Source organism: Mauremys mutica, chromosome 15, assembly GCF_020497125.1.
Source record: "Mauremys mutica isolate MM-2020 ecotype Southern chromosome 15, ASM2049712v1, whole genome shotgun sequence".
Taxonomy (NCBI): domain Eukaryota; kingdom Metazoa; phylum Chordata; order Testudines; family Geoemydidae; genus Mauremys; species Mauremys mutica.
The window spans coordinates 33,116,566-33,132,640 of record NC_059086.1 but is presented as its reverse complement, the minus strand read 5'-3'; the positions used below and the strand labels follow the sequence as shown (position 1 = coordinate 33,132,640).

General features: G+C 61.6%; 1 protein-coding gene across 1 annotated transcript; it reads right to left on the bottom strand.

Moving 5' to 3' along the window:
• Positions 1 to 888: 888 nt before the first annotated feature.
• ODAD1 (outer dynein arm docking complex subunit 1) lies at positions 889 to 15,702 on the bottom strand. The gene is made up of 16 exons (XM_044988580.1): positions 15,566 to 15,702; positions 13,529 to 13,736; positions 12,616 to 12,694; positions 11,310 to 11,409; positions 10,195 to 10,384; positions 7,090 to 7,212; positions 6,695 to 6,808; positions 6,088 to 6,155; positions 4,775 to 4,962; positions 4,270 to 4,404; positions 3,944 to 4,026; positions 3,364 to 3,532; positions 2,877 to 3,040; positions 2,353 to 2,456; positions 1,833 to 1,911; positions 889 to 1,744 (listed from the first exon to the last, which is right to left on the bottom strand). Exons 3-16 carry the CDS (start codon positions 12,680 to 12,682, stop codon positions 1,643 to 1,645), a joined length of 1,686 nt encoding a protein of 561 aa, XP_044844515.1. The 5' UTR covers positions 12,683 to 12,694; positions 13,529 to 13,736; positions 15,566 to 15,702; the 3' UTR covers positions 889 to 1,642.
• Between the last annotated feature and the right edge of the window lie 373 nt (positions 15,703 to 16,075).

Here is a 16,075-nt window from a genome sequence, read left to right as displayed (position 1 = left end):
GGAGGAGCCCCCACCAAATAAAATTCCCACCCTCCCCCCCCGGCCAATCCGCCCCACCCCCCACGCTCCCTCCACAAGGCAGCCGCTGGTTCCACTTCCCCTTTCCTTGGTGGCAGCAGGGAACAGAAGGTTCATTCACCCCCCAGCCCGGGTCAAAGCTCCCTCCTGGAAGGGGGGGGACGGGGAATGGGGTTGGGGGCCTCTCCCCTGTGGACATGGGGCCTTTCCCCTCTTGTCAGGACCTGCCCCACTACTGGGGCAGAGCTGCCTCCTGTGGCAGAGCCGGCACTGCAAGAAGCAGCCAACCCCTTTCAGCAGCTCGCCGCCGGCCCCTGCCCTCAGCCCACTTGGCCCCCACTGGTCACAGCAGGGACGAGATTCTGGGGGGCAGGGAGCGGGGCAGGGGCTCAATAGGGGGCGCTCTGCTCTGGCCGTCAGCGCTGGCCCCAGTGCAGTGCTAGGGAACAAGCCAGGGGTCCCCGTGTACCCAGCCCCCGCGCTCCACCCCAGAGGGGCCGCACCTCAGCACCGGCCGAGGGGTCCCTGGATACCCAGCCCCTGCACCCCACCCAAGAGGGGCCGCATCCCAGCACCGGGCGAGGGGTCCCCGGATAACCAGCCCCCGGACCCCACCCCAGAGGGGCTGCACCCGAGCACTGGCCGAGGGGTCCCGGGATAACCAGCCCCTGCACCCCACCCCAGAGGTGCCGCACCCCAGCACCGGCCGAGGGGTCCCGGGATAACCAGCCCCTGCTCCCACCCGAGAGGGGATGCCTCCCAGCGCCAGGTGAGGGGTCCCGGGATAAGCAGCCCCCGTGCCCCACCCCAGAAGGGCTGCATCCCAGGGCGTGGGGAGCTCACACAAACGCCCAGCAGGGGGCAGCACCGTTTCACACAATACAACCTTGTGGAGTTTATTAGGGATTCCATCCCTCCACTGATACAATCCCACCGCTGGCTCCCATGCAGCACCCTCCACTTTGGGGTTGGGGGTCTGCCCTCTCCCGGTTCGGGGCGGGGGTGGAGGAAAAATTTCCATCTCACCGGGAGGGGGCATCCTCGCTCTACATCTGGGCATGCTCCCTGGGGACCATCTGGCTGTTGTATGAGGGGGACATGGTGTGCGGAGGGCGTGGGGGGGAATTGCGCATCTGGAGCACGTCAATTTCCGAGTGTGAAATTAACGAGCTTCCATCCATGATTGATTGATGGGAGAGACCTGAAGATTAGACAAGATTCCCAGAGTGGAGGTGTGGGTTTGGGTGGGGGGGAAGGGTCTCACCTCGCCCGACACCCACCCCCTGCTGTTGGGCCAAAGGAACTGGCCACTTCAGCAGATGGGAAGGGGGGCAGCTTGATCTGGTGGGGGGGTGTCAGTATTGGGGGTTCCCCCCATGCTCCCCGAGATCTAGGGCAACAGGCAGCCCGGGAAGGCAGAGGGGACGATGGTGGCGGGGTGTGTTCAGCTGGAGGGGGCAGAGGTGGAATCCAGCCCCAGGACAGGGCCGATGGGGACAGGGATGGGGGGGAAGGTGGAGAAAGAGGGGACCGTGGGGTGGGGGAGAGAAGCAGCACACACTACAGGAGTCTGACCGGGCTGCTATTTGCCACAGGAGACCCAGCTCCAACCCCAGCCCCGGCCTCAGGCCTCCATGGGGCGCCGGGCGCCCCCAGCCACCCGCAGCCCCCCCGGCTCGGTGCACTGGGTCTTCTTGGGGGACGGTGTCTCCTCCTTGCTCAGCACCTGTGGGGAGGCAAACGAGATAGCTTGTTTCAGGAAGAACTGGGGAGGGAACCCAGCCCCCCTGCTCTAACCACTAGGCCCCACTCACCTCCTGGAGGATGCGGTCTCTCAGTTCACTGTGGGTGAGGGGTCGTTCCTCTTCCTCACTGCCAGCTTCATATTCCTCCCTGGGGAGAAGAGAAAGAGAATGAGGGGGCTAAGTATGTGTGAACCCCACTGCCTTCTGTGGGAGATAGAACCCAGGAGTCCTGGCTCCCAGCCGCCCACCCTGCTCTCACCACTACACCCCACTCCCCTCCCAGAGCCAGGAGAGAACCCAGGAGTCCTGGCTCCCAGCCGCCCACCCTGCTCTCACCACTACACCCCACTCCCCTCCCAGAGCCAGGAGAGATCCCAGGAGTCCTGGCTCCCAGCCCCCCACCCTGCTCTCACCACTACACCCCACTCCCCTCCCAGAGCCAGGGAGAGAACCCAGGAGTCCTGGCTCCCAGCCCCCCAGCTCTACCCCATCCCTCTCCTGGGTCAGGTCTTTCTAGACCATATGTGCTGTGGGTGGAAGCCCCCCCCCCGATACCATGGCTGTAGGGGGTTGGGGGCACAGGGCTTACCCGGCAGTGGGGGGCCGCAGGGGGTACGCCGTGGGGGCGTATCCCGCTATCTGCCCCAGGAGCAGTCGAGCCGTCTCTTCGGGGTCGTAGGGCAGATCGTAGTTCTGGGGGGAGGGGGAAAAGGTCACGTCCTGCCCCCCCACATTCCCCATCCCATCCCCCTGATCTCTGCCCCAGCAAACATCCCCCCCACCTCATCCCATCCCCCGCCACCCCATCCCACTCCCTGCTCCCCCCCCCTCAGGATGCATCCCCCCAGCACCGACCCCCCTCAATTCCTCCCACTTGACACAGACCTGCCCCATCCCACCCCCTCAATCCTTCCCCTGGCACAGATCCCCCGCCCCTGGTTTCCCCATCCCATCCCCCAACGCCCCCCTCCCCGGCTCCCCCTCAGCTGCCACCGTCCCATCCCCCACCACTGTTGCCAGTACAGATCCCGCCCCAGCGTCACCCCATCCACAATGTCCCATCCCCCAGCACCCCCCCCCCGGTGCAGAATGCCCCCCCCCAGCTGCCTGTACCTTGGAGGCCAGGTAGGCGCGCATGGCCAACAGCTCGTGGGCTCGCTGCTCCAGGAGACCCAGGAACACGGGGATGTTCCCATCCCGCACCACGGCCGAGCCCCCCAGCGCCTCGTCCAGCGCTGAGCACTTACAGTCCAGCTTCCTGAATAGCGACCTGATCCCTGCGGGGACAGACAGCCCGGACGCCTGGGTTCTAGCCTTAGCTTGGGGAGGGGAGCTGGTGGGTTAGAGCGGGGGTGGGGCTGGGAGCCAGGACGCCAGGTTCTATCCCTGTCTCTGGGAGGGGAGTGAGGTCTAGTGGTTAGGGGAGCAGGGGGGCTGGGAGTCAGGGCTCCTGGATTCTCTCCCCAGCCCTGGGAGGGGATTTGGGTCTAGTGGTTAGAGCAGGGAGCTGGGATTCGGGACTCCTGGGTTCTACCACCGGCTTGCAGAGGCGATGCAGGTCCTGGGACCCCCAAACTCCCCCCACACCCCAGCTCCGTACCCTCTTTGAGCTGTTCCAGGGCTTTCCTGGCCACCTTCTCTTTGCTCAGCAGCTGCTGGGTCTCCTGCACGACAGCCTCCTGCTGCATCTCCAGTGCCCGGGTCTGCGCCCGCTGCTCCTGCTGCTCCTGCTCGTCCTGGGCCCGCGCCGCCTGGATCTCCCGGCGCACCTGGGAGGCAGCAGAAGGGTACAGGGAGGGCATGGGAGGGGGGTGGGCAGGCAGAGCCGGATATGGCCCTCGGGGGGGGGATTTGGCGTGGCCCTGGAAGAGAGCAGGGCTGTCTATGGGGGACAGGGCCCCGGGGGGGCAGAGCCATGGGGGAAAGAGGGGGAAGGGCTGTCTATGGGGGGGCAGTGCCACCATGTGGGGAGTTGGGGGCAGGACAGTCTATGGTGCAGAGGGCCCTGGGGAGGAGTTGGGAGGATGCAGGGCTTTCTGTGGGTGGGCAATGGGGGACAGGGTCTATGATGGAGGACAGTGGCGGGCAGGGCTGTCTGCGGGGGGCAGTGCCCTGGAGGGCATTGGGGGCACGGCAGACTGCGGGGGGCAGGGCCATCGTGGGGGGCTGGCCCCCCTCACCTGGGCGATCCGCTCCCCTAGTCGCTCCAGTTCGTTGTTCTGCTCGTTGACGTAGTTGAACTGGGCGAAATTCTGGTCCTCAACTGGGAGCGGGAGGAGGGTGTCAGAGCCCCTGACCAAAAAGAGCCCCCCCTTTACCCCTGACCGGAGAAACCCCATAGACACTCCACCCCGGACCAGAGAGACATCCCCCCCCCCGACAGTCCCTCCTCAACAGACCCCTCCCCCTCCACCAGAGCCGGCTCCCCCAGCAGACCCCAGCCCTCGGACTGCAGAGAGAGCCCCCCGCCTGGGGCGGATCTGAGCCAGCGCCCCCTGCCCGTCACCTGCTATGAATTTCTCCACCAGCACATCCAGGTCGTCCTCCCCGGTCAGCTGTTGGATCTGCTTGAAGGCAGCTTCATAGGACTCCAGCAGCTCCTCCCTGGGGTCCCGGCGCTTCCCCTCAGCCTCCTCTTGCTCTGAATGGGGAGTAAACCGGACACAGTCAGAGCCCCTCAGCCACCGAACCCAGGAGTCCTGGCTCCTAGCCCCCTGCTGTAACCACTAGACCTCACTCCCTCCCCGAGCCAGGGAGAGAACCCAGGAGTCCTGGTTCCCATGCCCCACCCCACTGTAACCACTAGACCCCACTCCCCTCCCAGAGCCAGGGAGAGAACCGAGGAGTCCTGGTTCCCATCCCCCTCCCCGCTCTAACCCACTAGACCCCACTCCCCTCCCATAGCCAGGGATGGAACCCAGAAGTCCTGGCTCCCAGCCCCCCCTGTTCTAACCACTAGACCCCACTCTCCTCCCAGAGTCAGGAGAGAACCCAGGCATCCTGGCTAGTACCTCTCTTGCGCTTGGCCTCCAGCGCCTCCTGGGTGAACGAACGCTCCTGCACCTTGACATCCAGGAAGTGGCGTAAGCGCCGGTCGTGGTCCAGGACCCGCTGCAGCTCCTTCATCTCGGCCCCATGCTGAGCCAAGTCCTTCTCCGCCTTCTCCCTCAGCTGCCCCAGCTTGGTCTGGGCCTCATCCCTGCAGGAGGGGAGGGGAGCAATAGAAGTGGGTGCCCTGCCCACAGACAGCCTGCAAAGCCCTGGACAGAACCCAGGAGTCCGGGCTCCCAGCCTGCCCCCCTGCTCTAACCACTAGACCCCATTCCCCTCCCAGAGCAGGGGAGAGAACCCAGGAGTCCTGGCTCCCAACCCCCCAATCCCCTGCTCTAACCACTAGACCCCACTCCCCTCCCAGAGCAGGGGAGAGAACCCAGGAGTCCTGGCTCCCAGCCCCCAATCCCCTGCTCTAACCACTAGACCCCACTCCCCTCCCAAAGCAGGGGACAGAACCCAGGCATCCTGGCTCCCAACCCCCAATCCCCTGCTCTAACCACCAGATCCCATTCCCCTCCCAGAGCCAAGGAAAGAACCCAGGCATCCTGGCTCCCCCACTCTATGCAGTAGGAGATACCAAGACCCCAGCCCTGCCCTTCCCGGGCCCCCAGGGAGGGTGCAGGGGGCTCAGTTTCCACAGCCCGACTAGCCCTTGGCTTCTGCTGGAGGGGGCAGTGCCCTGGGGCAAGATCAGACAGGCTCGTGACACGTGTGCGGATGGGGTGGCCGATCCTGAGTGCAGGGGCAGCGGGTGCGGGGGGGAAGGTTGAGGGGCCAGCAGAGGGGCACCCTGGGGACAGGAGGGGTTGCTGTGGGTCTCCTTGGCACCATGTGTCCAGCAGGAGGTGCCGGAGGCCAGTGGGAGGTGCCAGGGGCCAGCAGGGGGCGCAGTGGGTCCAGCAGGGGGCACCAGGGTCCAGCAGGAGGTGCCAGGGGCCAGCGGGAGGCGCTGGGGGCCAGCAGGGGGCGCAATGGGGCCAGCAGGAGGTGCCGGGGACCAGCAGGGGGTGCAGTGGGACCAGCAGGGGGTGCAGTGGGACCAGCAGGAGGTGCCGGGGACCAGCAGGGAGCACTGGGGGCACAGCAGGGGGCGCAATGGGGCCAGCAGGAGGTGCCGGGGACCAGCAGGGAGCACTGGGGGGACAGCAGGGGGCGCAATGGGGCCAGCAGGAGGTGCCAGGGGCCAGCGGGAGGCGCTGGGGGCCAGCAGGGGGCGCAGTGGGACCAGCAGGAGGTGCCGGGGACCAGCAGGGAGCACTGGGGGCCCTACCTAGCATCAAAGGCCGAGGAGGAGGAGTCGATCACGGCTCCAATGGCTTTCCGCGTCTCCTGCAGCTCCTGGGAATCAAGGGGAGAAGGTCATGGGCTTCTGCCAGCCAATCAGATCCTTCCGTTCTGGCCCCGTGTCACAGCAGGACCTTTACTGGCCAATCAGACCTCTCCATCCCACACCAATTTCTTAACAAGACCTTTAATGGCCAATTAGATCCCTCCATTCCATGCCCGCTTCCCACTGGGGCCAGCATCAGCCAACCGCAACCCTTCATTTTATGCACATCACCGGGGGGAGGGCTCCTATCAGACACCAATCAGAGCCCAACTGGTGGGTGGGGCCAAACCCTGTGTGCACTTCCCAGTGGTGCCCATTGGTGCCTCAGTTTCCCATGTTGGGCTCTGTGGGGCCTGATGGGTCCCTGGTCACCATGTGACAGGCTGGGTGCAGGGGGTACGTGCGGCTTGACCCATGAAGGGAAAGACGGGGTTAACAGCCACCACCACCGGCTCTAACCGTTAGACCCCACTCCCCACCCCCAAGCCAGGGAGAGAACCCAGGCGTCCTGGTTCCCAGCCCCCTGCTCCCCTGGCAGAGCTCTCACCCTCTCCAGCCTGCGGTAGAGGTGTTCGAAGCGCCCACGTTCGATGCGCAGGGTCTCCAGCTCCTCGCGCAGGCCGGCATTCAGCGCCAGCTGGGAGTTGAACCGGGCTGATGCCTGAGGAGAAGCAGGAGTGCTGGCATTAGCCGCCCTGAGGGCCCAGACGCCTGGTGGAGCCCCCCAACGTGGAACACAGCCTCACTCCCCGGGGCCGGCAACTACACCCCATTCCCCTCCCCGAGCCGGGAGAGAACCCAGGCGTCCTGGCTCCCGGCTCCTCTGCTCTAACCCCTATCCTCCACTATCCTCCCAGAGCCGGGGATAGAAAACCCAGCCCCCCCTCCCCTGCTCTAACCACTAGCGCCCCCTCTGGCAGTGACAGCCCTGCCCCCCCTCACCTTGTCCAGCTGGTTCTCCAGGGTGCGCACCCTCCTCTGGCCCTGGGCCTTGTGCCGCTGGCTGACTCCTGCATTGCCCGCCTGCTTCGCCAGCCCCACCAGCCGCTTCTCCCAGCTCCGGATCTGCCCGGGGGGGGACACACCGTTAGGAACCACAGCCCAAGCCCCACGGCCTCACTGCCTGGGGTGCCCTGTAGCACCCCCAAGAGCTTTTGGGTGATGCCCAGCAGTGCCCTTTGGGATGGACAGAGGAAGGGAGGCACCAAAGCCAACCACCAGCCAGAGGAAGGGGGACATCTTGGCCTGATCCCCCAGGCTCTGTCCCAGAGCATGCTGGGATGCACTGTAGCATCATAAGAACGGCCATACTGGGTCCGACCAAAGGTCCATCAAGCCCAGTATCCTGTCCTCTGACAGTGGCCAATGGCAGGTGCCCCAAAGGGAATGAACAGACAGATTATCATTGAGTGATCCATCCCCTGTTGCCCATTCCCAGCTTCTGGCAAACAGAGGTAGGGACACCATCCCTGCCCATCCTGGCTAATAGCCATTAATGGCCCTGTCCTCCATGAATCTATCTAGCTCCCTTTTGACGTTATAGTATTGGCCTTCAGAACACCCTCTGGCAAGGAGTTCCACAGGTTGACAGTGCGTTGCACGAAAAAATACTTTCTTGTGTTTGTTTTAAACCTGCTGCCTATTCATTTCATTGGGTGGCCCCCTGTTCTTGTGTTATGAGGAGGAGTAAATAACACGTCCTGATTTACTTTCTCTACACCACTCATGATTTTATAGACCTCTATCGTATCCCCCCTTAGTCGCCTCTTTTCCAAGCTGAAAAGTCCCAGTCTTATGAATCTCTCCTCATACGGCAGCCGTTCCAGACCCCTCACCATTTTTGTTGCCTTTTTCTGAACCTTTTCCAATTCCAATATATCTTTTTTGAGATGGGGCGACCACGTCTGCATGCAGTATTCAGTGCATATACCATGGATTTATATAGAGGCAATATGATATTTTCTGTCTTATTATCTATCCCGTTCTTGATGATTCCTAACCTTCGGTTTGCTTTTTTGACTCCCGCTGCACATTGCGTGGATGATTTCAGAGAACTCGCCACAATGACTCCAAGATCTCTCTGGAGTAGGAACAGCGGATTTAGACCCCATCATTCTATATGTATACTTGGGATGATGCTTTCCAATGTGCCTTACTTTGCATTTATCAACACTGAATTTCACCTGCCATTTTGTTGCCCAGTTTTGTGAGATTTTTTTGTAGCTCTTTGCAGTCTGCTTGGGAAATTAACTATCTTGCGTAGTTCTGTATTATCTGCAAATGTTGCCGCCTCACTGTTTACCCCTTTTTCCAGACATTTATGAATATGTTGAATAGGACTGGGCCCAGTACAGACCCCTGGGGAACACTACTATTTACCTCTCTCCGTTCTGAAAACTGAAAAATTCCTACCCTTTGTTTCCTATCTTTGAACCAGTTACCAATCTGTGAGAGAACCGTCCTTCTTATCCCAGAATAGCTTATTTTGCTTTGGTGAGGGCCCTTGTCAAAGGTTTTCTGAAAAATCTAAGAACACTATATCCACTGGATCCCCCTTGTCCACGTGCTTGTTGACCCCCTCAAAGAATTCTAGTAGATCGGTGAGGCATGATTTCCCTTTACTAAAACCATGCTGCCTATTTCCCGACAAATTATGTTCAACTGTGTGTCTGACAATTTTGTTCTTTACGATAGTTTCAACCAATGTGCCTGGTCCTGAAGTGAGGCTTACTGCAGGGCCGCCCAGAGGATTCAGGGGGCCGGGGGCAAAGCAATTTTGGGGGCCTCTTCCATAAAAAAAACGTTGCAATACTATAGAATACTATATTCTTGTGGGGGTCCCTGTAGGGCCTGGGGCAAATTGCCCCACTTGCCGCCCCCTCTGGGCAGCCCTGGCTTACTGGCCTGTAGTTGCCAGGGTCACCTCTGGAGCCCTTTTTAAAAACTGGCGTTACATTAGCTGTCCTCCGGTCAGTTGGTACAGAAGCTGATTTCAATGGTAGGTTACAGATGACAGTTAGTAGTGCTGCAATGTCACATCTGAGTTCCTTCCGAACTCCTGGGTGAAGACCATCAGGTCCTGGAGACTTATTACGGTTTAGTTTATCAATTTGTTCCCAAACCTCCTCTAATGACACCTCCATTTGGGAGAGTTCCTCAGATCTGTCACCCAAAAAGAACGGCTCAGGTTTGGGGATCTCCCTCACATCCTCAACAGTGAAGACCGATGCAAAGAATTCATTTGGTTTCTCTGAAATGGCCTTATTTCTTGGAGTGCTCCTTTAGCATCTCAACTGTCCAGTGGCCCCTCTGGTTGTTTAGCAGGCTTCCTGCTTCTGATGTATTTTAAAAAAAAACTTCTGCTATTACTTTTGAAGTCTTTGGCTTCAACTTCTTTTTCGGTCTTTCTAATTATATTTTTACACGTCATTTGCCAGAGTTTATGCTCTTTTCTGTTTTCCTCATTAGGATTTATCTTCCACTTTTTAAAGGACGCCTTTTTGCCTCTCACTGCTTCTTTTACTTTGTTGTTTAACCACGGTGGCTCTTTTCTGGTTCTCTTACTGTGTTTTTTAATGTGGGGGATACATTTCAGCTGAGCCTCTGTTATGGTGTCTTTAGAAAGTTGCCCCGCCGCTTGCAGGGATTTCACTTCTGCTGCTGTACCGTTTAATTTCTCTTTCACTAGCCTCCTCACGTATGTGTAGTTCCCCTTTCTGAAATCATTCAAGGCCTTGTGGGTAATTCCCCGCATAGCATTGTGGGAGAGAGGAAGAGCCACACCAAGCCTCTCCTCCACGCCCACCCCATCCTGTTCACTCAGCGGGGAACAGGAGAAGAGGGGAGCCCTGCCAGGGACACAGTCTGATTGCCGCAGCCCCACTCCCATCCCCGAGCCAGGAGAGAACCCAGGTGTCCTGGCTCCCAGCCCCTCTGCTCTAACCATTAGACCCCACTCCTTTTCCAGGGGCAGGAAGAGAACCCAGGAGTCCTGGCTCCCAGCCCCTCTGCTCTAACCACTACACCACCCTCCCAGTCCAGTGGTACCTCCTGGTCTAGCTGGGCCACCGTCCTCCTCTCTGCGACCGCCTGCTCCTCCACCTGGTCCTGGTGCCGCAGCAGGGCGCGTAGGTTGCCGGCCTGCTCCTGCTCCCGCTGCCTGTTGGCCCGGCCCTCCGCCGCCCGCAGCTCCCGCAGCAGCCCCTCCCGCTCCTTCTCCAGCCGCTGCAGGTCGGCCCTGCCGGAGACACCAGGGTGGCCAGCGGAGATGGGCGGCAGGGAGAGGCACCGGGTGGCAGGCGGCACTGGGGCGGGATGGTGGCAGCGGTGGGGCCCCATGGTGCAGGGTGGAGGGTAGGCGGGGTGTGCTGGGGCCCAGCACGCCGGGGGCAGCGGGGGCTGGATCTACTGGAGGGTGTGGAGCATCGGGGGAAGGGGATGGAGAGAACTTGTGGGAGGGTGCGCGAGCTAGTGTGTGTGATTGTGTGTGTGTGTGAGATCTGGTGGGTGTCAGAGAGATCTGTGTGTGATCGGGCATGTGTGGGCAGGATCTAGTGTGATCTGGTATCTGCTCAGTGTCATGTGCGAGTGGGATCTAAAGTGGGATCTTGTGGGCAGGTGAATCTGGGTCACCTGGTGTGTGTGTGAGCTATGGTTTGATCTAATGTGAGAGTGGGGGTGTTCAAGTGTGCAAGGGTGATCTGGTGTGAGCTTGTCTGACTGTATGCGTCTGTGTGATCCCGTGTGGGGCTCATGTGTGTGATCTCGTCCGAGTGAGTGTGAGCATGGGGGGGGGGGCAGTGACCTAGCCTAGTGTGTGTGTGTGTGTGTGTGTTGGGGGAGGGTGTTGCTAGGCCCACGTGGGTTGTTAGGGGGCTGAGTGTTACATCAATAACGCATCAGTGTGCAGAGGGGAGAGTGTCAGTCTGTGGTACGGTGTGTGTGGGCGGGTGTCAGTTGCATTGTATAGGTTTGTGTGTTGAACCTGCCCCCCAGCCCGGTGACCCCGACCCCTGGGATCTTTCCTGGGCCCCTCCCTCTAGACTGGTGACCCCGCCCAGGCCCCACCCCCCAGCCCAGTGACCCTGATCTCAGAGGTAATTCCCAGGTCTCCTGCCCCAGCTCGGTGACCTGGGCCCCAGGGACCACAAGGGGGTACCTACAGCTGCCTGCGGATGGTCTCCTGGGACTGCAGGGTGTAGGCATGGCGGTCACCCTCTAGCAGCCGGAACTGACGCTGCAGCTTGGCCAGCTCGCTCTCAGCTGTGGGGGTGAGATGTGGGGTGGGGGGTTCAGAAAAGGGGGGAAGGGAATCGTTAGAGAAGGCAGCAGACGAGTCTGAGGCCTTTGTGATCTGAAGCCAAGATTCTCTGTCTTGTCATACCAAGGCCCCGTGACATCACGCCAAGGCCCCATCATGTCATGCCAAGGTCTGCCATGGCCTCACCCTATCACGTCAATACCCCATCCCATCACGCCAAGACCCCTTATCATACCAAGGTCCCACTTCCTCATTCCAAGGTCCCACATCTTGGGGTGAAGCGTTAGCGTCATCCCAGCCATGGGACAATGCTCCGGGCTGGCACAGAGTTGAGGGTGGGATATCAGGGGATCGGAGGGGATAAAGGCAGAGGGCAGGACCAGGTTCTGATCTCAGCCCCCCCACCGCCCCCAGGGCCAATCCGGAGTCAACCCTGTTTGCAATGGGGGCAGGACCAGGTTCTAATCTCAGCCCCTGGGGTCGATCCAAAGTCTGTTAAGTTCAGCAAGCTGGCTAAGTGGGGTGCTGCCCCCATCCCCAGAGGCAGGATCGGTCCTCTGGCCACCAGCCCTGCTGCCCCCCTCCCAGATACCTTCCCCACAGCCTCTGGCTGCTGAGATGGCTCTTCCCCAGGGTGGCCTGGCAGGGAAGGACACGTCCCCCAGTGTGGGGGGAAACCCCTCACCCTGGCTGGGCTGATAGCGCTGGGAGGGCCGGGATATTGTTACCGCCAGCCTCTGGGACCGAGGGCATGGGGCAGGGATCGGACAGAGATGTGGGGCGGGGAGAGGGCACCAGAGTGGTGGGGTCACGAGTAGGGAGCCCCATGTGGCACTGGGACAACAGGCTGTGAGGGGGGGCACCCAGGGGGGGCTAGATAAAGGGGCGGGACCATGCTGGGGGGCACTGGAGCCAGAGAGCAGGGGACGGGGCTGCACAGGGGGGCATCAGGGAGGCAGAGCACAGAGGGTGGGACCATGCAGCGTGCGTGGTGGTGGGGAAGCCATGTGGTGGGTACCAGGGGGTAGAGCATGGAGGCGGGGCCGTGTGGAGTCACTGGAGGGGCAGAGCACAGGGGCAGGGCCACACGGAGGGCACCGGTGGCAGGTCCACGCCGGAGGCAGTGGGGTAGCTCCCATTCTGTCTGGTGGCAGCCAGGAGACGCCAACCCGTAGCCTTCCCACAATGCCCTGGGGCAGAGCCATTACCAATGCCCTCCAGGTCCAGGTCGCTGCCCTCCGAGTGGATACTTGAGGCGGCTCGGTGCAGCGGCATCTTCTCCTCCTCCTTGCCGACAGGTGGCCAAGAAAGAGAGAGAGAGAGAGAGAGAGAGAGAGAGAGGGCTTTTAACTGGACCTCGGCTGCCACGGTCCAGAGAGAGACGGGGTGCAGGGGGCGCGGCTGGACACTGGGGGCACGCCAGGGGTGCCCAGCCCAGCACTGGGGCATCTGGGGCAGCCCTCGTGCTGTCAGGCATGTGGCTGATTCTGGGGTGGGGCATCGCAAGCCGACGCTAACACCGCCCCCGTCTCCCACCTCATGCTTTGGAGGGGCTGGGGAAGGTGTGGGGCTGGTGCATAGGGGCTAGGAGGGTTTAAGGAGTTGGAGGGTGGAGTGGGATTGGTAGGGGGACGGTTCAAGGAGCTGTGGAGTTTGGAGGGGGGTTATTTGGGAGCAAAGGATCAGGTGGTTTGTTCTGTGGCTGGGGGCAGGTTCAGGTGATCAGGGTGAGTTTGGGGAAGGTTCAGAGAATCGGGGGGAGTGGAGAAAAGATTCAGGGGTCAGAGGTGAATTTGGGGGGGAAGGGTCAGAGGAAGGTTCGGGGGGTCGAGGTGAGTTTGAGGGGAAGGTTTGGGGGCTCAGGGGAGAGTTTGGGGGAAAGGTTCCAGGATCGGTGGTGAGTTGGGGGAAGGTTCGGGGGGCCGAGGTGAGTTTGGGGGGAAGGTTCGGGGGGCTCAGGGGAGAGTTTAGGGGGAAAGTTCAGGGGTCAGTGGTGAGTTGGGAAGAAGGTTTGGAGGCTCCTGGGAGAGTTTGGGGGGAAGGTTCAGGGTGGGGGGGAGATCCGGGATCTGATTTCCTTCCTAGCCCCAGTACCCCCCACCCCTGGGTGCAGGGATTTACCTCACTCTCCGGCAGCCAGTCCGGGGGCGATGGTCAGTGGGCTCGGGGGGAGCCCAGCCCCTGCCAGGCACAGGGAGGTGCAAGGATCATGCCTGGCCTCTCCTCGCCTGCCAGCATCACCGCCCCCCACACCGGCCCCACTCGAGTTGTTAGCAACTGTCTCCAGGAAGCAGAAATACCTCAGCCAATGGGGGGAGAGGACGGAGCCCTGTGGGGGGGGGGGGGAGAAAAGGGGGAGGTGTCAGATTAGGGGGAACAGGAGAGCCATGCTGGAAAATCCCCTTTATTCCCCCCACCAACCCCACACCTCCCTTTCCCCCCACTCCACCCCACCCCATACCCATCCCCTTTCTCCCCTCCCCACCCCACCCCAATCACAAACACACCTCCATCCCTCCCGCCCCCAGCCATGCAGAATGTCTACACTGCAGGAGAGGGGCGGGGGACTGGGAGCCAGGACTCCTGGGTTCTATCCTGGCTCTGGGAGGGGAGTGGGGCCTAGTGGTTAGAGGGGGTGCGATGGCTGGGTTAACACGGAGGTATTTATTTCTGAGCCACGGGGCCCCCAGGTGCCTGTACCAGGGATGGCAGGTTGGGGTGGGGTCCTGCTGGGGTGGGGGATACAAGGATGTGGGGGAGGAGCCGAGGGGCTACAGGGTGAGGGAGGACACGTGACACTGCCCCCTCCCACAGCAGCTCTGTGTCCCGATGGGATGGCTGCTCTGTCACAACCACAGGGGGGTGCCATTGCTTCTCGGGGTTGTCTCATTTCACCTGGGCACCCTCAGGTTGCGCTAAGACTCTGTCCCGTGTCTGCCCCCTCCTGTCATGCCAACACACCATCAGGTCACGCCAATGCCCAATTACCCCAAAGACACATCAGGTCACACCAAGACACTGTCTCATCTCACCATGGCCCCAGAAGCTCCCACCATGCCCCAGCTACAGCAGGCCATGGCAAGCCAAGGCCCAGTCATGCGAAGGCCCATCAAGCCACGCCATGGGCCCACTACACCACGGTCCTGACAGGTCACACCAAGGCCACATCACTCCAAAAACCTGTCACACCACAAACCCGGCAGGTCATGTCATTATACCAAGGCCCCGTCCAGTCACACCAAGACCCCATCACACTAAGGTCCTGTCACATCAAGGCCCCCGCAGCTCACGCCAAGGCCCTGGCAGCTCACACCAAGGTCTAGTCAGGTCATGCCAAGACCCCGTCATGCCAAGGCCATGTCAGGTCATGCCAAGGCCCCATCATGCCAAGGCCCCGGCAGCTCACACCAAGGTCTAGTCACGCCAAGGTCCCATCAGGTCACACCAAGGCGCAGTCACGCCAAGGCCATGTCAGGTCATGCCAAGGCCACATCATGCCAAGGCCCCAGCAGCTCACACCAAGGTCTAGTCACGCCAAGGTCCCGTCAGGTCACACCAAAGCCCCATCATGCCAAGGCCCCGGCAGCTCACACAAAGGCCCTGTCAGGTCACGCCAAGGCCCTGTCACACCAAAGCCACGTCAGGTCATGCCAAGGCCCCGTCACGCCAAGGCCGCATCAGGTCACGTCAAGGCCCCATCATGCCAAGGTCCTGGCAGCTCACACCAAGGCCCAGTCACGCCAAGGCCCCGGCAGCTCACACCAAGACCCAGTCACACCAAGGCCCTGTCAGGTCATGTCAAGGCCCAGTCACGCCAAGACCCCGGCAGCTCACGCCAAGGCCCCGTCATGCCAAGGCCACGGCAGCTCACACCAAGGCCCAGTCACGCCAAGGCCCTGTCAGGTCATGTCAAGGCCCAGTCACGCCAAGGCCCCGGCAGCTCACACCAAGGCCCAGTCACGCCAAGGCCCTGTCAGGTCATGTCAAGGCCCAGTCACGCCAAGACCCCGGCAGCTCACGCCAAGGCCCCGTCATGCCAAGGCCACGACAGGTCATGCCAAGGCCCCATCATGCCAAGGTCCCGGCAGCTCACACGAAGGCCCTGTCAGGTCACGCCAAGGCCCCATACCCTGCCCTACGGGGGTGATGGGCTCTCACCAGCGGGCTGGGCCAGGCCAGGGGGCGGGGCTAGTTCAGGGGGCGGAGCCTGGCGTCGCTCCCTCCCCCAGGCTCCTGAATCACCACTCTGAGCAGGGCCGGGCCGACATTGCGCATGCGTTGTCCCAACAGCTCCCTCCTTCCTTCCCCCACCCTCCACCGAGGCCCCGCCCAATGCGCAAACCCCGCCCCTTTCGGCTGCCCCCGTCTTCCAGCGGGCGCCCCACGCATGCGCGGTTCCTCTCTTCCGTTTTGTGGCGGGAGTCGGGATGGGTGTCGTGTGCTGTGCCTGGGAAGTGGGCGGAGGGCTGGGACTGGGAGCATTGGGGCACGTGCACAGCTGGGGCGCTGGATGCATTGGTGCATGTGCATAGCTGGGGGGGCGGGTGCATTGGGAAGCAGGGGGCACGCATGGAGGGGACAGGTGCACGGGTAGGAGGCGTGGGGCATAGGAAAACAAGTGCACAGCTGGGCGGCTGGGTGCATTGGGGAGTGGGGTGCACTGCTGGG

Coding starts and splice junctions, on each gene's coding strand:
- ODAD1 (XM_044988580.1), bottom strand. CDS start 12,682: ATGCCGCTGCACCGAGCCGCCTCAAGTATCCACTCGGAGGGCAGCGAC. Junction 10,385..11,309: donor GAGACCATCCGCAGGCAGCT/GTAGGTACCCCC, acceptor TGTCTCCGGCAG/GGCCGACCTGCAGCGGCTGG. Junction 3,533..3,943: donor TAGGGGAGCGGATCGCCCAG/GTGAGGGGGGCC, acceptor GCTGCCTCCCAG/GTGCGCCGGGAGATCCAGGC.